The 27,883-nt window shown below is 40.3% G+C and overlaps 1 protein-coding gene across 4 annotated transcripts in view; it reads left to right on the forward strand.

The window, feature by feature from the left end:
* Positions 1 to 27,883, forward strand: part of tenm4 (teneurin transmembrane protein 4) — an 806,559-nt gene that overhangs the window by 657,514 nt on the left and 121,162 nt on the right. For all 4 annotated transcript variants that reach the window (XM_063053966.1, XM_063053965.1, XM_063053964.1 and 1 more), the window contains 3 exons: positions 3,153 to 3,179; positions 17,633 to 17,779; positions 18,887 to 19,103. In XM_063053966.1, the coding sequence (XP_062910036.1) occupies positions 3,153 to 3,179; positions 17,633 to 17,779; positions 18,887 to 19,103 (391 nt within the window). The remainder of the gene's footprint in view (positions 1 to 3,152; positions 3,180 to 17,632; positions 17,780 to 18,886; positions 19,104 to 27,883) is intronic.

A 27,883-nucleotide genomic window follows, 5' to 3' on the forward strand; every position in this document is an offset into this window, starting at 1 on the left:
CCTTAACTAATTCAACCTTTCCTTATAACTCAACTTCTCAAGTACCAACAACATCCTTGTAAATTTTCTCTGTACTCTTTCAACATTACTGATATCTTTCTTCTAGGTAGGTGACCAGATCTGCACACAATTATCCAAATTTGAACTCACCAACTTTGTTAACAACTTCAACATAACATCACAACTCAATACTTTAATTTATGAAGGCCAATGTGCCTAAAGCTCCTTTGACTGTATCCACCTGTGATGCTGTGTTCAAGGAATTAATGATCTGTATTCCCATTCTACCGCACTTCTCAGTGCCCTACCGTTCACTAAGCACGATCCAACCTGGTTTATCCTTCCAAAGACAGACACATAACTTCCTCTGACTGAAGCATTGTCTCCAATTCAAAAATATTTAAAATAAAATAAAGGTATGTCTAGTGAGGATGCTTCATAGATATAAAATAAAAAGAAACAAATGCTTACAATATTGGCTAACAATATTGCTTCTTTTCCCATTTGTGTCTTTCCTTAGCCCTTGCTTTCTTTTGCTCTGATTCTGTCTGTATCAATATGTGACTAGCTTTACAAATGGACACAAATATTTCTGAAGTCTGGACTCTTTTTTTTTCCCCCTACTAAATAAGCATAACAGTTTAATTTCACATAACTGAACATAACATGAAAATTAATTGTTTTATTCTGTAAACTTTTGTATTAAGATTAATGTGAGACTGGCTTCCTAACAGAGACATACCATTCAACAGCATTGCATAACTAAGCTGTTTAATGCATAGAGGCAGATAGGGCAATAAATTATTTATTATTTTGTAAGGATAATTTAAATGTTAATATGTTTGAATCTATGTATAAATATACTAATGAACAGAACTGTCTTCCAAATTATCCTATGGATTAGCGTGCTAAATACATATTGTACAGTGTACAAAGGATACTTTCTCCATTCAGGTTACATCTTAGCTGAAAAGTAAAATGATGATTCTGACTCTGAAGGAGAAAATTCACAAATCTTTTCAAAGTTAAATCATAATAAATAATTATCAATCTGATTATTTTTGTTGTATATGTACCTAATTCATTTGCCATTGTGAATTGTTCTGTTACCTCCTTTAATCTTCTATTTACATTAAAGAATCATTGAGTCAGTAGCTAACCACCCAGCCTCTCAAAATGAACCAGCAGTGATTATATCACAGATAATCTGCATCTTAATTCCATATGCTAAATGCCCTTTGATATAATCTAACCTCTGAAAGATATCCATTAATACCATCTCAGAAATTTCAATCAGCCCCACATATATAACATTTTTTATGGACTGTTTTGCATGATTTCACAACATAGTTGACCTGATAATAATAAGTTCATTGTTCTGCACAGTCATTTATTTTAGAAGTAGAGATAGCAACTCATAATTTAATATTCCATATCCACCTGAGGGATATGCCCCACTTTCAAAAACACTAGATTTGATAACAATAAAATCATCTGATTTTGAAAAAATAAAATTTGCATTTATTTATCTTCTACTGAACAGCAACTTGTAAAAGCTGCAGTAATTTTGGAAATCTTTTAGAGTCCTCTCAGACATCAGTATACTTCCCCCCTCATTGAGTGGCAGTATTCCATGTGTCTGATCAAACTCTATTGAAATATAGCTACAACTCCTGAAATTTCAAACTTCTTGAAGTAAATGCAATATTCCACGAAACTTCCTGATTATGTCTTTCCTGTATCATTGTGATCTTCATGGGCACTCAGACCAGTCATTTCAAATACAGATGGAATATATCAAGGTTTTCGAGATTAGATCCATATGTCAGTTATCAATTCTCCTGATTGTGTATTTATTATTCTTCAGTTAAATGAATTGGTACCTTCTGTATTTAAATCTTTGCTAATAGGATATCCTAACAAAATGTTAATCTTTACCATGTGCAAAATATTCGGCTTTCACCACTCAAAAGAACTAAAACTATTGCTGAATTTCTACTGTGCAGCCTTTGATTCCACCATTATAAATCCTCCACTGAGTCTTAAAATTCCAGCAAATCTTTTCCGTGTAATTATCATTATCTTTCAATCTCTGCAGTTTATAATAATCAAACATGAGTAATGACCTCTAGCATCTAGCTTGATACTGATGCTTGTTCCTTAAGCTTCACCAGCAGAAAGTAATCATGCACTATTACCTGGTAATTTTAAAAACTGGAATTAATATAAATCTTCTATTGGGAATAAAACAGGGAGTTGTATAAAAATGGTAGATTGAGACGAACCAAAAATATAACTTTAATGTTGAAAATTATATGGTAAAACAAGGATATGCACAGGATATCCAGATTCCAATGTAACCTAAAAGCATCTTTGAGAAGGCAAACTATCCTGTAAGCTAATCATCAAACAACATATGACATCTGGCCACACAAGGTGATATTTGGCCATGACCAAAGGTTTATTCAGGAAGAGATGTTTTAAGGAGGCAAAGAGCAGTCAAAAAGAAAGGTTTAGACAATGAATTCCAGGCCACTGGATGTTAGTACTTGAATATATGGCTGCTGGATTGGAGAGATTTAATTTTGACGATGTGACCAGAATTCATGGAAAGTAGTAACTCAGAATGGCCGGCTGGTGGCATAGTGGCATCAGTGCTGGACTTCGGAGTGAAGGCTCTCGAGTTCGAATCCAGCCGGCTCCCTTGCATGCTTTCCATCCATGCTGAGTTGAGCGTCGAGCTAGCAACTCGGCCTCGTAAAAATAAGAAAGCCTGCTAAAAAAAAAAGCCATCATGATGGCATCCCGATGACTCCATTCGGAGTTAAGGGCTTTCTTCTTCTAGTAACTCAGAAAGTTAAACTGAAGCATCTATATAATCTGCATATTCTTTGTCACAAGAATTTTCAAGTGTTTCTTATATTGTACATGTAAATACTTGGTATGATATTGAAAAAATAGAATGAAAGCCAGAACACCAGATAAAGTATTTGCACAATCCTTTTTTTGTACCATAAATGTACTGTTTTTATTGACATTTTACTGCTAATGTTTCTTTTTGTTTTGTTTTGTAATGTAATGAATGAATAACCTCGGTAGAAATCTTGTCATTTCAATCTCTCCTGAATTACTTGTGTGCTTTATCTCTCAAGCTCACTATCTGGATAAGGTAGTGAAAGGTATGGTTTTCTTTCCTATGCCTTTTATAAACTCTTCATGGAATGTTTTAAAATGTGCCTTTTAAAATCAATTTGATTCTGCAATTGCATTATAATTCTGCTAATTCTTTATCAGTATGAATTTGTACTTTTATTTTCTTTTGCTGTTTGGAGGGTATTACAAGTAGATAGTCAATTGCTGCACTTTAGTTTGCTAACCTTCAGATCAGCTAATACTTCTGTTAATAATACAGCTGAGAACTACAGAAGAAAATGAAATGTTACTCTTAACATAGAACACAGCACCATACAGGCCCTTCAGCCCACGATGTTGTGCTGACTTTTAAATGCACTGAAATCAATTTAAACATCAGGCAGGAGGATCAGGGTCATTAGGTGCCACACCACCAGGTTCAGGCACAGTTAAAGCACCGTGGATAACTTCACTCACCAAAACACTGAATTAATTCTATAACCTACAGACTCCCTTTCAAGGATGCTACAACTCATGATCCCAATATTATTTTTTAATTTATTTGCACAATTTGTCTTATTTTGCACACTGGTTGTTTGTCAATATTTGTTTAGTCAAAGTCGAGGTAAAGTTATTATCAAAGTACATGTATGTCACCATATAGTAACCTTGTTGCAAGTATTTACATGCAAATAAAGAAATACAATAGAATTTATGAAAAACTGTACAGTTCAACTGTATTGAGTGCCAAGTTCAGTGCAGAGCTCTGTATTGAGTATCAGCCAGTGTCCTACATGATGATTGTCTCTCAGCACTATTTTTCTGAGATATTTTGCAGGATATCTGAACTCAATCAGATGCTTTCTGCACATGAACACATGAAATTCCTTCAGAGCAGAACTAGTGCACATTCTTGCCCTTTTGTGATCTGGCAACTTTTGTTGTCCTCTCTATTTTCTACACCATGGTGCCCAATTATTCACTACATGTAGACCCCCCCCCTCATTCCCAGCCCATGAAATATGCACCGTGCCTGTCTGAGAGCTGGCTGCATGTGCAAGATAAAGTACTACTTTGCAATCACCTTCTCTGCCTTTACCTGCTTCATCCAGTTCCTGGGTAACCACAGTAAATGTCAATGAGAGACATTCATTTGGTTCTAGTGAATGGGCAGCAGAGAGTTGAAGGTGCACAGTTACAACCTCTGTGACTTCCCAGTCAGAAGAGTTTGGGGAATGATAAAAATTGGGACACGAGAAGGTAACCTGAGTATTCAGATGCCTTCTTCACCAATTGCTTTATCTGTACAGGTGATCACTTACTCAGCAACATCCTTTTCTGAACTGGGATTACAATCTTCTTGGTGGAGTATTTAAAACTCAGACACAAACAGAGTATGTTCTTTGTAAAACCTTTTCTCCTAATTTTCTTAAATATATCACTCTTTATTGGCCTCCCTGTAAAGATAAGTATGTCCCTCCTCTTGAGCCTTTAATAAATTGCAGTTAAGTCTCCCTTCAGCCTCCACTGTTGCAATGGAAACAAGTTAACCCAATCCAATTTATAATTAAAGCTAACATTTTTTCCACTCTTGGCAACATTCCCATAAATTTCCTTAACACCCTCTTTAATGCAGTCACATCAGTCTTGAAATGTGGTGCTTAGAGTTGTCTGCAGCAGCTAATCCTATTGATGTTTTATGCTTGACATCCTCTTATGTTTGACATCCCAAAGTGCAACACCGCACACTTGTTTGGAGTAAACTCCATCTGCCATTTCTCTACCCATGTTTCCAGCTAAGCTATATACTACTGTTTACGTTGACAATCTTCCTCAGTATTCACAAGTCCACCCATTTTTTGTGTCATCTGCAAATTTACTCATCAGCCAACCTATATTTTCATTATCACCATTTAGATTTAAATTTTAGGTTCAGGTTTATTTATCAAGTGTACATTGTAACATTGAAATGTGTCATTTGTGTTATCAATCAACACACCTAAGGATGGCACACATTGTGGTGCCAACATAGACTGAATATTATGAACAGAAGAGGTTCCAACACTTATCATTGTAGAACAAAGCTCCAGTGAGAGTAGCACCCCTCCACCATTAACCTCTCTTTTCTATGCCCAAGCTAATTTTGAATCCAATCTACCAATGAAACCAATTTTATTTAATCTTCTGGATCAGCCTACCACAAAAGACCTCATTAAATACGATATATACAAAATCCCATTGCCCTGTCTTTGTCACTCCCATGGGGTATCTGCCTGTGGTTCCTGTTAGATTTCATCTTACATTTTTATCAGTACTGAAGGCCATTCAGCCCACAGTTTTGCCATGCAAGCCTACACAAAGGAGTCATTTCCAGTTGCCAATTATAAAACCAATAGCTTCAGGAGTAAAATTTGGCCATTATTCCCATCGAATCTGCTCTGCCATTTCATCATTGCTGATCCACTTTTTCCTCTCAGCCCCAATCCCCTTCCTTCTCCCTGTATCCTTTCATGCCCTGACCAATCAAGAATCTTATCAACCTCTACCATAAATATACTGAAAAACTTGGCGTCCTCAGCCACCTGTGGAGCGATTAAACTATCAATAGTTATTTGAGTTGTAGGACAGAACAAGAACACTCTCAGAAAACCCCCATGGTCACAGAGAGTACACACACCCTCTGTGTACACAGCACCCACAGTCAGAATCAAATTTTGGGTAGTCTTGACTGCTGTACCACTATAGACAGAGAATAATGGTTACCTGCTGCACTAACTGAGATCAGTTCTTTCAGCACAGAATGCAAATCTGAACAGGTGGTTCTTGTTTGGTACACATTTTGCAATAGAATCAATTGAAAGTTCCCTACCAAACATTGTTGATCGGTCACAAACTGTTTACAGTGATGGATGTGTTGCTACTGGTTTGGTAATTAATCATTCAGTGCATGCTGCTGTTATTAGCTCAGAAACACTGATGTTTGCCCCTTACTCTTGACTCTTTTTCTGCTTTTTAATCTATGCGTAGCTCATTAAATCTAATCTCACTTCATTTCAAATACCCAGGATGGAACCATTCTTCAAATGCATTGAACTTTGCGAACTGAAATTTTGTTTATCATTGTTGTCAGCTTGAATGTCTCACATTAACATTTACAATATCTTAACATAAAACATTAATAAACTGGAATTGAAGATCATTTGTACTAATTTAAAGTGCAAATGGGCAGTTTATTCTGCACACCACATGGAAGTATAACTGATTCCAATTTGGACACCTTTTCTACAGTTTAAAATATGCAGTTGCTGTTTGTCAAGTGCCTATTTTTCACAGGATGGTTTTGTGAAGTTATTGCTATATAATTACCTTGCTTGAAAGTGATGAAGATTTAAATCGATCTTAGTTCTAAATGTATTTTGTTACCTACCCCTTCCCCACTGGCATTTTAACATTCAACCCTTGCATATTCTACATGCGAAGCAATTAATTTGTTTATAACACCAGCTACAAAATTGTCATTCATTATAGTGTATTCCCTCAGGCATTTCTTAAAATTCTAACCTACATTAATATTACAATGAACATAGTGTTCATGAGAAAGAAAGAATATCTTTGCTTATTCAAATAAGCTTATCAATTTTCACAAACCTGTAATTTCTACCCAGTTTCCTGAGAATGTCAACATCACTTGAATGGTAGTCTAGAATGTGCATCACTTGCAATAAATATTATAGATGACTTTCAGACATTAATCTTGATGCAATTAATCTAATTCTGCAATCAGAACAGAACTTATATCTTCTTGCCAAAATAAATATTGTACTGCTGAAGTTTTCTGGCGAAAGTACAGAGCTGATCATGTTGTGGAACCACAGTTTAAATGTTATTACCTAACAGAAGTCCTACCAGAGTCAGATTTTTGTGGGTAGTAGAGCACTAAGTTTTGCAGTACAACAGAGGCATCCAGGAATTTAGATGCATAGTGGCATCACAGGTAAATAGGGTTGTTGAGAGCTTTTGGCACATTGGCCTGCAGAAATCAGAGCATTGGGTAAAGGAATTGGAATGTCATGTTGAAGTTGTTTAAGATGTTGGTGAGGCTGAAGATGGATTATTCTGGGTAGTTCTGGTCACTTACCTACGGGAAACATAGCAGTAAGATTGTAAGAGTGCAGAAAATTATTAGAATTAGAATTTTATTTCTTACATCCATCTCACAACATGAGGGAGTAAAAATCTTTTTGTTGCATCTCCGTCACAATGTACAAGCAATAAGGAAGGGAGATGTGGAAGGATATTGCCCAAACACTAAGATTGTGTACACCGGCTGGTGGCATCGTGGCATCAGCACCAGACTTCGGAGCGAAGGCTCCCGAGTTTGAATCCAGCTGGCTACCTTGCACGTTTTCCATCGTGCTGGGTTGAGCGTCGAGCTAGCAACCCGGCCTCATAAAAATAAGAAAGTCTGTTAAAAAAAATGGCATCCCGATGACTCCACTGGAGCTAAGGGCATTCTTCTACTAAGATTGTGTACATAATTGTATTGTATACATGTATGTACAGTCAGATACAATTGGGGCACAATTAAGAGCATCCTGACTGGCTGCATCACTGCCTGGTACGGGAGCTGTACTTCCCTCAGTCACAGGTTATTTCTTTGGCAGTTTGAATGGGGCACAACTGCGCAAGCTCATGGAGGTCAGCCAGTGAGAACAGCAGGAAGAGTTTAAAAACGAGCAGAGTTGAGAAGATGATGGTCATTTCTTCAGCAGTTTGAATGGGACACGACTGAGCAAGCGCGTGGAGGTTGGCCAGTGAGAACAGCGGGAAGAGTTTAAAAGGAAGACAGATTTACAGAGCGGGCAACGGAGTAGAGGGAGACAGAATAGGAAGGCTTTGGCTCAACAGGGCTTAGATGATAAAGGGTCAAGGCGAGGTTGGTTATCTGTTTAAAAGGAAGACAGAGAGTATGTGTGTCAGGCCGGTTTTCCGTGCTCAGTGTCAGATGTGGGAAGTCCTAGAGACTCCCAGCCTCCCGGATGACCTCATCTGCACCAGGTGCATCGATATGCAGCTCCTTAGAGATGACATTAGGGAACTGGAGCTGCAGCTCGATGACCTTCGTCTGGTCAGGGAGAGTGAGGAGGTGATAGAGAGGAGCTATAGGCAGGTAGTCACCCCGGGACCACAGGAGACAGAGAAGTGGGTAACAGTCAGGAGAGGGAAGGGCAAGAAGCAGGTACTAGAGAATACCCCAGTGGCTGTCCCCCTTCACAATAAGTATTCCTGCTTGAGTACTGCTGGGGGGAGACGGCCTACCTGGGGGAAGCAACAGTGGTCTCACCTCTGGCACAGAGTCTGGCCCTGTGGCTCAGATGGGTAGGGAAAGGAAGAGGACAGCAGCAGTGATAGGGGACTCTATAGTTAGGGGGTCAGACAGGTGACTCTGTGGATGCAGGAAAGAAACGCGGTTGGTAGTTTGCCTCACAGGTGCCAGGGTCCAGGATGTTTCTGATCGCGTCCAAAATATCTTGAAGTGGGAAGGAGAACAGCCAGAGGTTGTTGTACATATTGGTACCAACAACATAGCTAGGAAAAGGGAGGAGGTTCTGTAAAAAGACTACAGGGAGTTAGGAAAGAAGTTGAGAAGCAGGACCCCAAAGGTAGTAATCTCAGGATTACAGCCTATGCCACGTGACGGTGAGTATAGGAATAGAATGAGGAGGATGATAAATGCCTGGCTGAAGGATTGGAGCAGGAGGCAGGGATTCAGATTTCTGGATCATTGGGACCTCTTCTGGGGCGGGTGTGACCTGTACAAAAAGGATGAGTTGCACTTGAATCCGAGAGGGACCAATATCCTGGCGGGAAGGTTTGCTCAGGCTATTGGGGAGAGTTTAAACTAGAATTGCTGGGGGGTGGGAACTGAACTGAAGTGACGGAGGAAAGGGAGGTTGGCTCACAAATAGAGAAAGTTTGGAGAGCAGGAATGGCTACTTCAAGTGCCAGGCTTTAGATGTTCCAGAAAGGATAGGGAGGGAGACAAAAGGGTGGGGGTGTGGCACTGTTGATCAGAGATAGTGTCACGGCTGCAGAAAAGGAGGAAGTCATGGAGGGGTTGTCTACAGAGTCTCTGTGGGTGGAGTTAGGAATAGGAAGGGGTCAGTAACTCTACTGGGTGTTTTTTATAGACCACCCAATAGTAACAGGGACATCGAGGAGCAGATAGGGAGACAGATTCTGGAAAGGAAGAATAATAACAGGGTTGTGGTGGGAGATTTTAATTTCCCAGATATTGATTGGCATCTCCCTAGAGTGAGGGGTTTAGATGGGGTGGAGTTTGTTAGGTGTGTTCAGGAAGGTTTCTTGACACAATATGTAGATAGGCCTCCAAGAGGAGAGGCTGTACTTGATCTGGTATTGGGAAATGAACCTGGTCAGGTGTCAGGTCTCTCAGTGGGAGATCATTTTGGAGATGGTGACGATAATTCTATATCCTTTACCATAGCATTGGAGAGGGATAGGAACAGACAAGTTAGAGAAATGTTTAATTGGAGTAAGGGAACTATGAGGCTATCAGGCAGGAACTTGGAAACAAATTGGAAACAGATGTTCTCAGGGAAATGTACGGAAGAAATATGGCAAATGTTCAGGGGATATTTGCGTGGGGTTCTGAGTAGGTATGTTCCAATGAGACGTGGAAAGGATGGTAGGGTTCAGGAACCATGATGTACAAAGGCTGTTGTAAGTCTAGCTAAGAAGAAGAGTGTACAAAAGGTTCAAAAACTAAGTAATGATCTGAATCTAGAAGATTATAAGGCTAGCAGGAAGGAGTTTAAGAATGAAATTAGAAGAGCCAGAAGGGGCCATGAGAAGGCTTTGGTGGACAGGATTAAGAAAAATCCCAAGGCATTCTACAAGTATGTGAAGAGCAAGAGAATAAGACGTGAGAGAAGAGGACCAATCAAGTGTGACAATGTGAAAGTGTGTATGGAACCGGAGGAAATAGCGGAGGTACTTAATGAATACTTTGCTTCAGTATTCACTACAGAAAAGGATCTTGGCGATTGTAGGAATGACTTACAGCAGACTGAAAACCTTGATCATGTAGATATTAAGAAAGAGGATGTGCCCAAGCTTTTGGAAAGCATCAAGTTGGATAAGTCTCCGGGACCAGACAGGATGTACCCCAGGCTACTGTGGGAGGTGAGGGAGGAGATTGCTGAGCCTCTGGCAATGACCTTTGCATCATCGGTAAGGACGGGAGAGGTTCTGGAGGATGGAGGGTTGCGGTTATTGTTCCCTTATTCAAGAAAGGGAGTAGGGATAGCCCAGGAAATTATAGGCCAGTGAGTCTTACTTCAGTGGTTGGTAAGTTGATGGAAAAGATCCTGAGAGGCAGGATTTATAAACATTTGGAGAGGCATAATATGGTTAGGAATAGTCAGCATGGCTTTGTCAAAGGCAGGTCGTGCCTTACAAGCCTGATTGAATTTTGTGAGGATGTGACTAAACACATTGATGAAGGTAGAGCAGTAGATGTAGTGTATATGGATTTCAGCAAAGCATTTGATAAGGTACCCCATGCAAGGCTTATCGAGGGAGTAAGGAGGCATGGGTCCAAGGTGACCTTGCTTTATGGATCCAGAATTGGCTTGCCCACAGAAGGCAAAGAGTGGTTGTAGATGGGTCATATTCTGCATGGATCGGTGAGCAGTGGTGTGCCTCAGTAATCTGTAAGGTACCCCTTCTCTTCGTGATTTTTATAAATGACCTGGATGAGTAAGTGGAGGGATCAGCTAGTAAATTTGCGGATGACACACAGGTTGGGTGTGTTATGGATAGTGTGGAAGGCTGTCAGAGGTTACAATGGGACATTGATAGGATGCAAAACTGGGCTGAGAAGTGGCAGATGGAGTTCAACCCAGATTAAGTGTGAGGTGGTTCATTTTGGTAGGTCAAATATGATGGCAGGATATAGTATTAATGGTAAGACTCTTGGCAGTGTGGAGGATCAGAGGGATCTTGGGGTCTGAGTTGATAGGACACTCAAAGCTGCTACGCAAATTGACTCTGTGGTTAAGAAAGCATACGGTGCATTGGCCTTCATCAATCGTGGGATTGAGTTTAAGAGCCAAGAGGTAATTTTGCAGCTATATAGGACCCTGGTCACTTGGAATACTGTGCTCAATTCTGGTCGCCTCACTGTAGGAAGGACACTTTTGAAAGAGTGCAGAGGAGAATTACAAGGATGTTGCCTGGATTGGGGAGCATGCCTTATGAGAATAGGTTGAGTGAACTTGACCTTTTCTCCTTGGAGTGACGGAGGATGAGAGGTGACCTGATAGAGGTGTACAAGATTAAGAGAGGGATTGATCATGTGGATGATCAGAGGCTTTTCCCCAGGGCTGAAATGGTTAGCACGAGAGAGCATAGTTTTAAGATGCTTGGAAGTAGGTACAGAGGAGATATCAGGGTTAAGTGAGATATCAGAGTTAAGTTTTTTGCACATAGATTGGTGAGTGCGTGGAATGGGCTGCCGGCGGCGGTGGTGGAGGTGGAGATGATAGGGTCTTTTAAGAGACTCCTGGATAAGTACATGGTGCTTAGAAAAATAGAGGGCTATGGGTAAAGCCTAGGTAGTTCTAAGTTAGCGACATGTTCGGCACAGCTTTGTCGGCCGAAGGGCCTGTATTGTGCTGTATGTTTTCTATGTTTCTATGTCTCTATGACTGTGCAGAGAGTGGTGTGGACGGCCAAGCACATCTGTAGATGTGAACTTCCCATTATTAAGGACCTTTACAAAGACACGAACACGAGGAAATCTGCAGATGCTGGAAATTCAAGCAACACGCACAGAATGCTGGTGGAACGCAGCAGGCCAGACAGCATCCATAGGAAAAAGCACAGTTGACGTTTCAGGCTGAGACCCTTCGTCAGAACCCTTCGTCTAGTCCTGACGAAGGGTCTCGGCCTGAAACGTCGACGGTGCTTCTTCCTATGGATGCTGTCTGGCCTGCTGTGTTCCACCAGCATTTTGTGTGTGTTGCTTGCATTTACAAAGACAGGCGTGTAAAAAGAGGCTGAAGGATCATTGAAGACCCGAGTCACCCCAACTACAAACTGTTCCAGCTGCTGCCATCCGGGAAACGGTACCACAGCATAAAAGCCAGACCAACAGGCTCCAGGACAGCTTCAGACTGATTAGTTCATGCTGATACAATTGTATTTCTATGTTATATTGACTGTCCTGTTATAAATTACTATAAATTGCACATTGCACATTTAGACGGAGACATAACATGAAGATTTTTATTCTTCGTGTATATGAAGGACATAAGTAATAAAGTCAATTCAGTGCAATACAATGCACAGTCAGATATGCAATTATATCAATGTGTATTGATAAATCTGATGTCCTGGTGCAAGAAGCCTTTCCGGAGCCTGTTGGTCCTGGGCTTAATGCGGTGGTACCGTTTGCCGGATGGACGCAACTGAAACAGTTTGTGGTTGGGGTGGCTGGAATCCCTGATGATCCTCTGGGCCCTTTTTATGCACCTGCTGCTGAACTGAGGGAAGTTGAAGTTCACATCCACAGATGCGCTGGCTGTCTGCACCACTCTCTGCAGTGTCCTGTGATCGAGGGAGGTACAGTTCCCATACCAGGCAGTGACACATCCAGTCAGGATGCTCTCGATGGTGCCCCTGTAGAAAGTCCTGAGGATTTAGGGACTCATGCCAGATTTCTTCAGCCATCTGAGATGAAAGAAATGCTGTTACGATTTTTTCACCACATAGCCGGTATGTACAGTCCAGGTGAGATCCTCAGTGATGTGTACACCAAGGAACTTGAAACTACTCACCCTTCCAACTGCAATCCCACTGATGTCAATAGGGGCTAGCCTCTCTCGGTGTCTGCTGTAATCCACGATCCGTGATTGCAAGGTTCTTGCTGAGATTTGAGGACGTGAGTTATAAAGAAATCTTGATTAGTTTATGATGTTATTCCCTGGAGCATAGAAGAATGAAGGGAGATCTTATAGAGATATACAAAATTATGAGGGGTATAACTTGGGTAAATACATGCAAGCATTTTACCCTGAGGTTGGGTGAGACTGCTGCGAGAGGTTATAGGTTTAGGGGGAAAGGTGAAATCTTTAAGATTCTCTAATCTCTAAGAATCACTAAGGGGGATCTTCTTCACCAGAGGGTGCTGCAGATGTGGAATCAGCTGCCAGTGGAAGTGGTAGATGTAGGTTCAATGGCAACATTTAAGAGAAATTTAGATAGTTACATGGAGAAAGAGGGGTATGGAGGGTTATAGTCCAAGTGCAGGTAGATGGCGTAAGGTAGAGTAACAACTCGGCATGGACTAGATGGGCCAAAGGGCCTGTTTCTGTACTGCACGCCTCTGTGACTCTGTATATAGCTGTTGGTAGGTGGTAAGTCACTGACATCTTATTTCTAGTTACTGTGTAGTTTAGTGCTGGTGCTAAGAACCAACCTAATGGGGGATATGAAATAACAAGTCAGTATGCCACAGTAGCATAGCGGTTAGAGCATCACTATTACTGTTCAGAGTTCAGAGTTCAATACTGGCTCTGTTCCATAAGGAGTCCCTGTACGCCTTCCCCATGGTTCTGGTTTCCTCGCACAGTCCAAAGACATACCAGGTAGGCTAACTGATTATTGTAAATTGCCCTGTGATGAGGTTAGGGTTAATCGGGGTCGTGGGTTGCTGGGCAGTGTGGCTTGAAGGGCCAGAATGGCCTACTCCTCGCTGTTTTGCTGAATAAATAAATAAATCGCTCACTCAATTTAGAAGAATGTGTACACCCAAGATCTAGTCTGACCAGTTTTACTGCTAGTTTTACCAAGACTTAGAGTGAATACAGGAAAATTGCCAGGTAAAAAAAATGGGGTGAAATGAAACCCTCAATGAATATGAGACTATAAAAGTGGAGGACATAATATGTTATTGAATGATGATCATGAAATTTCATCATCATCATTACGTGCTATGTCTTACATTGTAGGTGATCATGGTGACAATGATTGTTCTTGGCAAATTTTTCTACAGAGGTGGTTTGCCCTTGCTTTCTTCTGGGCAGTGTCTTTACAAGGTGGGTGACCCCAACCATTATCAATACTCTTTTAGAGATGGTGGTTGCATAACCAGCACCTGTGATATGCACCACCTGCTCATATGACCATCCACCACCTCTTCCCATGGCTTCACGTGGGAAGGTAAATGGGTGCTACACCTTGCACAAGGGTTTCCTGCAGGCTAGCAGAGGGAAGGAGTCTCTGGTAGAGACATATCTCCACCCTGCCACCCGCATATTATCATAAACTGGCTGAAATAATCATGAGGAATTCTGGAACCTTTCCCATTATGTTTCATTGTAAACAGTGAGCTTGGCAGTGAGTGATATGTTGAGGGGAGAGGGGGACTCTTTCAAAGATATTTGAAAAGAAGAAGTCAGAAGAGCGGAGGGAATATCAGATTCAGAATCAGGATTATTATCACCGGCATGTGTCATGAAATTTGTTCACTTAGCAGCAGCAGTTCAATGTAATTCATGATATAGAAGAAAAAAAATTTTTAAATAAGTAAATCAATTACAGTATGTGTATATTGAGTAGATTAAAAATCGTGCAAAAACAGAAACAATATATATTGAAAAAGTGAGGTAGTGTTGACGGGTTCAATGTGAGGGGAAGAAGCTATTCCTGAATCGCTGAGTGTGTGCCTTCAGGCTTCTGTACCTCCTACCTGATGGAAACACTGAGAAAAGGGCATGCCCTGGGTGCTGGGGGTCCTTAATATGTTAGAATTTGGGGATAAATGACAGATAGGTTGTATCCAAGATATTTTGCAGCAGGTAGAAAACTATAATTAAATTGTTGCACACAGATGGAAATTTGGCTGATGATTATGAATCAACAAGTTAGGCTAAATGGTTTTTGCATAGATTAGTGTAAGATTATAGTCCGGAGAGTGGTTATTCTATGCTTGATTCTCTAGCCTGAGCATAAGAAGAAAGCTAACGACAACTTATATTGCTATACGTGATTCAGTATATAAAAAATTCTCGGTTGGTTTACTAAAATCAAATTGCAGAAAAATTGGCCTCGAATATTTTTGAATGGGTCATTAAAACAGTGAGAGTGATGGGAGCAGGAAAGTTCGGAGGAGGAATTTCAGAATTCAGGGTGGTTGGATCAAGGGATGGTAAATGCAAATAAATCAAACTCAAAACTTCCTATCAACATAAAAATACACATTTATCAGCAGTGAATAAATCTACACTGCAATCAATTGGGTATGGGGAAGTCTTGTGACTGTGATCCACGGCATCAGAGAGTCACTGAAGCTGGTGATATAGTCGGTATCTCTTGGTAGGAGAGGCCTCCCTGACCCAATATTACATTACACTTTTATATGCTACAGATCAAAGGTAACAGCAGGACAATTCTATAGTTACGACGTATCCACAATGCTTCCATTGAATTACATATAATTTTCAAACACCTCCATCTTCACACCCACACTCCAGACACCCAAAATAAATGTTAATCGCCACTGACTCTGGGCCGCGCCCATGCAGATGCAGGCACCTGAGGACAAATGGAATGTTTCTTTGTTTGCAGTTAGCCCCAGACTGCAGCTCCAAGATCACCATTGTTCTGGGTGCCTTTTAAACTCAGGCTACGCCCACACTCGACCGTAAATCCATAACCGAAGCTTTTTCTTTTTGTTTTGACCCTCTGTCCACACTGAAATGGCGTTTTCCTCCCCCGAAAACTGAGGTTTTCAGAACCACTCTCCAGAGTGAATAAATCTGAAAACGCCTAATATCCGGCATGGTGTGTACGGGGTAACCGGCTATTTTTAAAACCGCTGTCATGACGTGCCGGAACAAATAGTGGCAGCAGCACGGCATTTCATTGTTCTCTTGAACACAACCTCCAACACCACAACAACAATATCTGACAGTAGATGTGTAACGGCCTAATGTAACGTTGTATGGAAATACAAGATAACACTGATGCAGACATGTTTTATACATTTAACAAGGTGCTTTATTAATGTATTGCTTGTGCAAACATTCAATAGATGCAATTGTCACTTTTGCCCAGTAACAAGCGTTTTTGCATTTAGTTGTAGTTGTTGTCCCTTTCATCGGTGACGAGACTATGGCTGTAGGAAATGTTTCTGGACAAACGGGCACCAAGTCTTTCATTTGGCAATTTCCTTTTAAGTTTTTCTGGTCTGTAACTGAACAAATGCGCACCAAGTCTTTTGTTTGGCAATTTCCTTTTAAGTTTTTCCAGTCTGTAACTGGACAAACGTGCACCAAGTATACCATTTCCTCTTCGCTTGTTTTCTGTGTGTCCTGTGCATGCCCAGTAGGAGGAGATTTGCCCAATTATCCGTTTTAATGTGGACAGAGATATTTTTAAAAATGCCTAGTGTGGATGCCTGTCATTTTTATGCGAAACCAGCATTTTCAAAATTATCCGGTCTAGTGTGGACATAGCCTCAATCGACAATCTATATTCATGTTTGAAGACTGGTTGCTGTTGAAATTAATATTTGCTGTATACCATAACTCCAGAATATGACCTAACGGAGTAGTGAATAGCCAGAGCCTATTGCAATCTATTGTGGAAAACTATTAACCAAATACAATTCAGAAGGGAAAATAAATTTGGTTAGACAAACTTAAATTGTTCTCTGGTGTGTCAGAGCTTGAGGGGCAACATGGTAAAAGGTGGTGAAATGGTGAGAGGTATAGATGGGGTAAAGAGCCAGGGTGAGAATGTCAAATGCAACAAAGTGTAGTTTTCAGAAGAGGGAAAAGTTTAAAAAATAATTATGAGGCAAATATTTTCACAGAGTGGTAGGTGCCAGGAATATACTGCCAGGGGAGGTGATGAAAGCAGATATGATTGTAACATTTAAGAGGTGGTTGGACAGATGCATGAACAGGTGCAGGCAGATGGGGTTAATTTAATTGGTGCTATGGCTGGCACAGACATCATTGGCCAAAGGATGTGTTCCAGTGTTGTGCTGCTCTATGTTCTATGTTCTATACAATAGAAGTACAGTATATGTTCAATTGCAAAAGTATTCAAGTGATGGAGAACCTCTCCTTCAGCTAAGTGAAAAATACATATAGCTCAACAAAAGTGGATGTCTCCCGAAACATTGTTTGCCATTCATGTATAAAAAGGTAACATTAATTAATCTTATGTAGAGCAAATTATGTTTTGGGTTGTGGAAGCATAGTTTGTAGATCTTGGCCTTTGATCATCTGTACCTAATATTAATTCTACTGACATTGGGAAGTGGGAAAAGATAAATTACTCTGCCAATATCTTAACATTTCTTTTGATAACTCATTTAAAGTCCATATTTACACTGATATGTGTCATCTTAAACTGTGTTATTCGAAAATTAAAGAATCTGATGTGTAACCTTGTCTGTTGACAGAGGGTTGCCCAGGTTTATGCAATGGAAATGGCCGATGCACACTGGACCAAAATGGTTGGCATTGTGTATGCCAGCTGGGCTGGAGGGGTGCAGGGTGTGACACTTCCATGGAAACTGCTTGTGGAGATGGAAAAGATAACGATGGAGGTAAGAAGCTGTTTGCGTACTTTAAAATTGGAGTGGTACAATTAAAATACCTGACTTAGAGTTGGTGAGAATAAATCAACGGTTACTTGTGTTTAAATCTTCATGATTGCAACACTAGTCATTCATAAATATTTATATGAATTTAGCTTCAAACCTTAACCAAATCTCAGACAACCAGAAATGAAATCTGTTTCTTCAGAAATTCTGCTTAAGTTCACGGGTTCTTTATTGACAATGCAGCAAAGGATTCCCTTGCTTTAGAAATGTAATGGGTAAGATTTTCTTAAGCATACATAGTAGCATTTTCATTAATTCTCACATCATTTTGTGACCTTGAGAGAAACACCTACAAATATTAACAGAACTCTCATCATTGAATAAAGCTCTAGGTTTTCTGACATAGAATCAATTGTGCCTCTGAGGCAAAATTCCACTGCAAACATTGGGGTTACAGCCCTTTCTATAAATATGGTAAAAAAAAAGAAAATAATTGAACACAACTTCAAAAAGCACAATGAACCTCACAGAGGAAAAGCTAAGTAAAAATTCTATTATTATCTTGGTGTATTTACCCATAGCAGTCGGAATTGATAAGTGTTACAAGGCCCTAATGCCAGATCAGCTTTTTCTCCCCAGCTAAACCAATGTAGTTCTCCTGTTTTCAACTGTATGTAATGCTCATAATGCTACATACATTTTATTGACTTTTTTCTCCTCATGCTTAAATACTAGTTTATGAACTTTTAGATCTTGTGATATTGCTTGTGCTGCCTGACTTCCCTCTTTCTCCTTTGTATTTTCTAAAAGTATGGGATCTTCACTTTCCCATAGTGTGCTTCATGTACACATCCTGGCTGCAATGAGTTTTTACTTCCATCAACAATGTGAACTTGAAAGCAGATAGTGAACAAAAATGATTAGCTTGAAGATAAATTTTCACCATCCAGTTAAGTTCTTCCAAATTTTAATTTTCCTCTTGTTGCAAGAAAATTCATTGTCAGGGACAAGACCTTTGTTAATCTGCTCTCAGTTTACATCATCTTAGTGAATCTATCTTTGCTTTATAAGTTCATTTGTTAAAGTTGACTTTGTTCTTTTTTCTTTCAGATAGCTTAATAGATTGCACGGATCCTGACTGCTGCCTTCAGCCACTATGTCACAGTAATCCCCTCTGCCTCGGATCACCGGATCCTCTTGATGTTATTCAGCAGACTCGCATTCCAGCTGCACAACAGAACCTTCGCTCATTCTATGACAGAGTCAAGTTCCTCATCAGCAAGGATAGCACTCATGCGATTCCTGGTGAAAATCCTTTCAACAGTGGGTAAGGTCTTTGTGAAAAGACATCCTATCAAATTCATTAATGGAGTAATTAATTCTAAAATAGAATATACTGTAAAAATTTCCATTATACAGCAATGATTTGTTATCTGGCTGATCAAATATCCTGAGGTTTTGGCATCTGGCTCATCAGATGATGCCTGCATGCTCTGTTCCAATTCACTGGAGTCCTGGTTGCCGTAATCCTTGAAGCTAACAAAGTTCCCAGTTCATACAAAGCTCTTAAACTTGTTAGGATCACTGGGAAATTTACTAAAATAACATACATCATCAAGTAAAGGGAATTAAATGCATGTTAGTGAATGCAATAATCTCTGAACTCTACCAGTCCAACACCACCAACCTCGCGAGCAGTCCAGATTATTAGAGTTTTGCTATAAAACAAGACTCAATGTTTATGTCATAATTATGCAAATCTAATAGCTTCCAATGCATTCTCCTGCCAGTGGAGTTGCTGAAAGAGATGATGATGAAGTTACGTTCCACACAGGCTGACAACACTCTGCCTCTAATGTAATTGCATGCATAATAATTTATAATGGAAAGGAACATCATGGGCCAGATCTAAATGTTTATTCTCAGTGTTTCCAGTCATCAGTCAATGGTGTTCTACACTTACATGCAGAGGTAGAAACATATCAATCATGGTTTTGCATAGTAGTGCAACAAGCTCGAGTGGCTTTATGGCCGACTCCTGCATTTATTTCTTATGGAAGCAGGTAAAATCAGTCAGCTTGCTTGGCAGTGGACTCTGTCAACCAGCGGTGGAGCCAAACCTTGCTGGAACTTCCCAGGTAACTTTGGGGGGATCGCCTCTTTAACTCTGCACTGGATCAGAACTACCACAGGATCCAAAAGCACACTGATTTTAATAAAGATTATTCAGCAGTGATTCAGGAAGCCAAGTAGTAAAAAGTCACTTTTAAAAATATTTCATTTTATTTATTTTATCTAAATATCTATAAATAGAGAGAAAAAAAGTTTTTTAAAAAAAGGCTGGATGTAACTAGCTGTTGCCACTCCTTATGATTAGTACCGTATTTACTGATTGTTGTTAATTTACTTATAACTATTTTAATGTTTTTAATTACTTGATTGTTCATTATTTTTACCTGCCAGAGATATTTTGAAAATAATTAAAGTCATAGCATTTACAATTGGCAAAATTCTGCCTCCAGCTTTAAAGCTGCTAGAAGAGTTTGGGGGAACTATTTAGGCAGCGAGATCTGGCCCAATATATTGTTTGAAAATTAAGATTGAATTGTATCTACATCCAAAGTAGCTCCCAAGTCAAGCCTTGCACCGTTTTATTTTTTGGGTACATTTGATCTTGATTCGCTGCAATGTCATGGGTGATCATTTGGTATTTGTATGTAAAACAGAACTTCAAAAGAATATCTGATCAGAAAGAGGAACAAGAAACAGAGCATTTATTTGACTGTCATGTTTAGACATCGACAAAGTAGTTCAAATGGACAGAAAGACTGATTATATTATTTGCTTCTTTAATTTTCTTAATTCAGATCTATAATGGTAACATTACTTAATTACCATAATAAAGGAAAATTTTGTTTACATTCATGGAATCTGAAAATATAATGTGCCTAGATACAGAGCCACATGTCTGGTTAAATGGCATATCGCAAATGCGCTGTTTCATCATAGGATGTTACTGATGGTATTCCTGAAGAGTGCTCACAGGAGAATTCTTTAATGAGAATGTGGGTCATGTAAGTGATGAGTGGTGTGCTCGGAATCAGGATTTCCATTTTGTAAGTGCATGCACAGAGTTGGTTGATAGCAGAGATGAGCTGTCACACAGATACTAGTAGTTACGGGTTTTCTCTGTATTTTTAAATCAAAGTGAATTCTGTAAAATGTTTTGTAGAAGAATTTATTTTCCTTTCAAAGCAGTGAATCGTGTAGGTATTATTTGAAATGACAGAACCAGCAGCAACAAGGGCCACCACACTAAGCATGTGATGAATTGCCTAGGTTGCTTTTGGCAGCTTGTCAGTGTTGCTTTATGTCTTGCTACTCTTTGAGTCTTCTGCACAGAATAATTACCTCTTCCTCAGCATCTAATGCCACTTGCATAAGCAAGTAATGTCTCCTGCACTTGTATGGTGCTCGTTTTCAATTGTCGCGTATCTGGGTAAGTATACTGAGCTCGGGTTGAACATTAAACTCTCAATAGTAATCAAAAAGCAAGAAATTGCATCAATTGGAAATCTAAAATAATAACAAAAAATGCTGGAAATACACAGGCGATATCAGTGGAGAGAGAAACATCAACATGAAATTGTAACTCTGTTTTTGTTGCCTGTCTGTTGAGTATTCCACACTTCCTGTTTTTATTAATGGATTCCTGTCAATGTAATTCTTATCATCATAAATTCCTTCACTCTAGTACATGGAAGAGTAAGCATTCCATGAGAAAGTCGTATTTATACAATTTACATAATTAATAAGTAAAAAAAGTCCTCTTGGTTGGTCTTAAAGAGTGAAGGCTGATTGGAAGTGACACTTGCTAGTGACTTGCTAGTGAGTGTCAGCTTTTAGCTGCTGAAACGGAAATAAATCCCAGATTTCCAGTTGAGGGACAGTACCTATTGACCAATTCAGAAGGGTGAATCGACCAGTTTGCTCCATCACTAGACTCCTGAACGACACCAGTTGTATGTGGGATCCTGGATTATGCAGGGAAACTGCATCTTGCACCCCACACCAGGTCAGAATTGAGTTCAATGAGGATATGCAGGACAGAGGATTAAGAGGCAAAGGGAAATGTAAGCTATTAAAAAAACTATTTTGGTTTAGTTCAGTTTGCTTGAGTCACTTGTTTTCATTTGTTTTTAGTTCACTGTTTTATTGCCCACTCAAACCTTAATTTATTTAAATTATTTGCTGAATATTGATGTGTTTCAGATATCAGAGGCACATAAAATTAGTGACAGCTTTTACAGGCGGTATAGCCTTGCCCCCTGCTTAGCAGTTGTCAGGGCATTTCCACACATCAGAATCTGAGATTCAGTGCTGCTCGAATCACACTGCTGCATTGCAGAATGTGCAGGGCCAGGCCATGGACCCTTTGCTTCCAGACAGGTTAAACCATGAATGATCTTGAATGGTGACTGCGGGCAACATGATGGGGGTTATTGAAAGGATCCAGGACACATTCCAAATGCCCACGTTGCTTGATTGTTCATTTGATGGCTTGTTGCCATGAAAACTATGGGTTGCTCCTCTTTTGACAACTCAATTGCAAACTGGGAGAAATCCAACCTCAGAGTGCAGAACTATACTTTAAATGAAAGATTGAATGAATGGATGCTGCAAAGATTTTCTGTTACAATACTGGGAAATCATCCAATACATCTGCTAACTAGACATACACTAGACATTCTACACACCCTTGAACACTACGGCTTAACGTGAGTACAAGTCATTCAGTTTTGCTTTCCAAGTATTCAGTTATTTGCAGCAACATTGCAGCAGTTACTCAGCCACACTATTATGCCTTATCAATATTTATATAGGACCTTGAGCTATGTCTGAAGGGCTGAAACCATTTGCCTTTTGTAATATTGCCAGCCTTGTGACCATTTTAAAAGATGCTATCAGCGCCGAAGTTGATTCATCTTTTGGCGCAAAGCCACTGCCAGTGTGATTGGTTTGAGGCTTTGATGAGAAGGCATGAACAAAGGTGGAAGTAGACCAAGCTTCTCTGAATGTGTTAAGAGGATTGTGCGAGAGATTCTGTACATGAACTGAAAAACTGTGCTGAAAAGCTTCTTTTGAATATAATGATTATAATACAAAATAACAGACATAGACTCCATACAAGACCATGTTGCCCTTAGTACACACCAGATTCTGACAAAAGACGATAAATTATTTCCAAGATGAAATCAAATGAATGAAAATTATTGTTATTTAAGGATCTAAATGAATAGTTCTGTGTTTTCTTATCATTTTACATTTTGTTTTTTTTAAACTGGTCCCTGAAGCAGATGACAAAAAAGAAGTGAACATTTGAAGGGAGAGATCAATATTGTGAAGCATAAGACTGAAGACATCCTTTGTGATGGTTATCTGCAAACATGTAACCTAATTGTATGAATTCCTTTATACGCCATTTTAATAAGGGTGCTAAATAGCATATTGAAATCACACCATGTAATTTTCAAAGCCATACTCTGCTTCATGATTGAGAAATCCAAATTACTTCTCAATACATGTATGTGTGTTAACTTTTATGGCAGTCTTCAGGGACCTACAAATTGAATATAACTGAAGTGTGATTTTTAAATTATGGATACAGTATATATAACATCTTTTAAACAATTGGTTACTTGTTCACAGGCCCATTTTGTACTCAGGCCTATTGGAAGTCAGATGCTGCTGCCATGTAAATGAGCACGTTTGGCCTCTTTGCAACCACTTAATTGCACTGACAAAGGCTGAGATTTTGGGGCAGGAGTAACACTGAGGCCATCAGCACTAATCATCGTTGCAGAGTAAATGAGGCAGAAACTACCAGTGACTGCACATGTGTAGTTTAATGCAAAATCAAGGAGTTATTGTCCTTTTTGCTTTAATCTCTTCATCCTTTGTTATAGCAGTGACTTGCCAAATGATTTGGGATGAAAGTTATAGTGAAGATGCACACTAGCCTTTGAGAAAACCACTCTTAAAATAATACTCATCTTATTAATGATGAGTATTAATTGCAATTAGAGACATTCTCTGACACTGAGCGATTTAATTTACTCGTGTAGTCCCAGTCCTTCTGTTGTTAATTACTTTTGGATTTTGTTTAAGTTATGAATTTTTAATTCCTTGAAACTCTGCAATGCGATGTTTTGCAGTTCACCCCTCGCTAAGAACTGTCACCTGCTTCCGCCTTAACTTTAGACCAGGGCAAGAGTCGCATTGCAGGTGGTTGCCATGGTGATCTTGGCAAACTACACACAATTACACTCATTACTGCACTAGTAGGGCCTCTAAGATTCTTTTTTTCCCCTTGCTGGAGACCAGCAACCTGAAAGAACAGCAAACTCTCAATGAAGAGCCACCGTCCCCATGATGCTTGAGAACTATTAAATGCAGCACATCTGCTTGATATTGACTGCTTTTGTGGCATAATTTAAGTCTCTAAAGACTTAGATAGTCTTTGGAGTATGGTTGTTGATATTCACATCTCTGGCTTCTGTGGTCCATCTCCCTTTTCCTGTTGTGTCCAGAGGCCTTCCTGGTCCTTACAGACACATGATGCTTCTATTTACTACCAGCTCTTCCACCACAAGCCTGCATCATGGTGCACTCTGGCTTATATTTCTAACATACATCATATGGTGTCCAAGAGCCCCCTCACCACTCCCCTCAGGTACAAGCTGCACTTTACGTCAGCATGACACGAAGTTATTTCTTTTATATACATTACAGTACAAAGAATTTGAGCTTTCTTGCATGGGTTCTGGCAGCAGTTTCACCAAACTTCAGTGTGTATTGAAACACATGGTTACGGATCTAGGAATCGGCCAACATGTAATTGGTGGTAATTGAAAGTCAGCATGGACCCTGTGTTACTCTGATAATGTTTGGGCTTATCAAGCATTATGCAGTGTTTCAGAATCTTTAAATTTATCTACTAAGTGTCTCAGTTAAATTACTCGATTTAATTGATTGTGGAAGTACACTGTTGATTACCCAGTTTACACATCTACAAACCCCAGAGCATTGAAATTGCTTGTTTACAGCCGTACCTTGCCACATAAAATGTCGAGGTAGAGGGGCGGGTGGGGGGGGGTGGGATCTTGGAGTCCAAGTCCACAGCTCCCTGATGAAAGTGGCCACAAGATGACAGAGCAGTAAAGAAGGAGTACAGTATTCTTGCCTTCATTAGTCGAGGCATTGAGTACAAGAGTCGGGAAGTAAATCCCGCAGTAGTCTAAAACTTTGGTCAGGTTGCATGGTTGTGTGCAGTTCTGCTCACCCCAATACACGAAGGTTGTGGGGGCTTTGGAGAGGTGGAGAAGGGATTCACCAGGAGACTACCTGGATTAGAGGGTATGAGCAACAGGGAGAGGTGGAACAAACTTGGGTGTTTTTCTCTGGAGCGGCAGAAGTGGAAGGGAGATGTGATAGAGGTTTAAGAGAGGCAAAGACAGAGTGGACAGCTGGTAACTTTCTTCCCAGGGTAGAAATGTTATTCTAGAGTGCAGAGGTTTAAGATTTAAGGTTTAAGAGAGAAATGTAAAGGAGTTGTGGGGACAAATTCTTTTTTGACAGTGCCTGGAATGCACGGTGAGGGGCGTGGTGATGGAGGCAGATATGATAGAAGTGTTTAAGGTGCTGTTAGAAAGAGATGGGGGGAGACAGGGAGAGAGTTAGTCACACATTATAGCTCCCTCTGCATTGTCCCATCACACACTCCTGGGGTCGGTCACCACCTGAAGTTCCCTCTGCATTTGCAGTATCCTCTGAATTCTCTTCTGCATATTCAATGTCTATGTATTGCATTAGTTAAAAAACCATTCTCCTCATTCAGTGTGGATTCCCCTCTCTGTGGGAGACAAACACCATTACTGTGGTCGCAGAGACAGAAGGGCGTGGAGATAGAGAGGGGTGCATGGGAAGGAGGCAGTCGCAGAAGTGGGAAGTAATGCACAGAGGGAGAGGGTCACAGAGACAGGGAGGGAGGAGATAACAGAGATGGTGAGGCCTATTGACAAGGGTGGCCAACCTTTTTGAGGGTGTGTGCCCAAATTGTTGATAATCTGCTAAGACGGAGAGTTGAAATAAATGGTTGTTTCCTTGGCTGACAGTCAGTAGTGAGTGGAATGCAGCGGGGGAGTGCTGGGCCGACATCTGTTCATAATATACATTAACAATTTAGAAGAGGGGGCTGAGTATAGTGCATCTAAGTTTGCCAAACTGAGTGGAAAAGTTAGTTGTTGGGAGGATACAGAGAGTATGTAGCTTTCTACAAATTCCTTCAGAGAAGGGCGAGTGATTGGGAAGTGCCTGGTCAAATGAGTACAACATTGGGAAATGTGAGATTATCTGCTTTGATTTGGAAAATAGATTTATTATTATTTAAATGGTGTAAGGTTGTGGCATGTTGTTGTGCTGAGGGACTTGGGAGTGCTGGTGCAAGAATCGCAGGTGCAACAGGTTATCAAGAAAGCAAATGAAAAATTGGCCATTGCTGGAGGGATTGAATTTATGAGGGAGGTTATGCTGTACAGGGTACTGGTGAGGTTGCAGCTGGAGTACTATGCAAAGTTCCAGTCTACTTGTGTGAGCAAAGATAATTGGCTTTGGAGGTAGTCTGCTCTTGGTCTCACAAGGTTGGTAGAGGTGCATGTGAATCTCTTAACTCATCTGAAAGAGCTGTTTGCATCCCTAGATGGTAGTGAAGGAGGAAGTGTAGGGATAAGTGTTATAACTCCTACATTCTTACTTACGACTGTGTACCTGCATTTAACACCAATACCATCGTCAAATTCGCAGACGACAGAACAGTGATCGGGTTGATCTCCAACAGAGACGAATCAGTGTACAGAGCAGAGGTACAGAACTAGTGAGCTGGTGCTCAGAGAACAACCTGTCTCTTAATACAGCAAAGACTAAGGAGCTAATTATCAATTTTGGAAAGTCACGGGATGACAAGTACACTCCAGTCTACATTAACCGAGACATAGTGGAGAGACGGTCCAGTTTCAGGTTTCTGGGAATACATATCTCAGAAGACCTTACGTGGTCCACTAACACCACAACAATAGTTAAGAAAGCACAGCAATGCTTGTTTTTCCTCAGGACGCTGAAGAAAACTGGTCTACCTGAACAGATGCTGGTGACCTTTTACTGCTGCACCATAGAGAGCATCTTAACTTACTGCATCTCAGTGTGGTATCTCAGTTGTACAGCAGCTGATAGGAAAGCATTTCAGTGGGTCATCTTTAGCACACAGAAGATCATCGGGACACAGTTCCCAGCCCTGGAGGACACCTACAGCTCACAAGCATCTGTAAGGACAATACACACCCATGCAATCATCTGTTTGAACTTCTTCCATCTGGCAGACGTTATAAGATTTTCTATGCCCGCACTTCCAGACTGAAAAATAGCTTTTCCCCCAGAGCTATAATTGCTCTGAACCAATCGATCAAGTATCATCTATAAATTTGTTATATTGCTACATTAATTCTGGTTTTATGGCTGTCATGCGTCTGAGTTGTGCTTTTGTACTGCTGGACATTGCTTGTACCGGCAGGTTACTTGATTTTATTTATTGTTTATTTATTTTATTTGTTGTTGTATAGCATTGAGTATGAGAGTTGCAAACTCATTTTCACTGTTTGGTGCATGACAAATTGGACTATGCAATGACAATAAATATACTTCATTTCATTTCTACATTTGCATGGGGTCTGGGGGTGGTGAGGAATGAATTTGCCTAATCTGATACTATGACCCTGGCCAAATCCGATGAAGTGACTTGATGTGGTAAAGCAGCAAGCTGCTTTTGTCCTCCCAGGTGGAGAATGTCATATACTTAGAATTTATTGATAAAGAAGGCTTGGTGGTTAGCTGGACTAGTCACTGTACACTGCAGCCTTGATGTGCCAGTGACAGACAGTTGATTATTTAAGTGGGTGGCTGCTGTACCCTGTCTGACGTTGAATATTCCAGGTGCTGTAACAGCACACACCTGAGATGGCTATGGTTATGGACAGTCTTTGGAGGGTCAGAGGA

This window comes from Mobula hypostoma, chromosome 7 (assembly GCF_963921235.1).
Source record: "Mobula hypostoma chromosome 7, sMobHyp1.1, whole genome shotgun sequence".
Lineage (NCBI taxonomy): Eukaryota > Metazoa > Chordata > Chondrichthyes > Myliobatiformes > Myliobatidae > Mobula > Mobula hypostoma.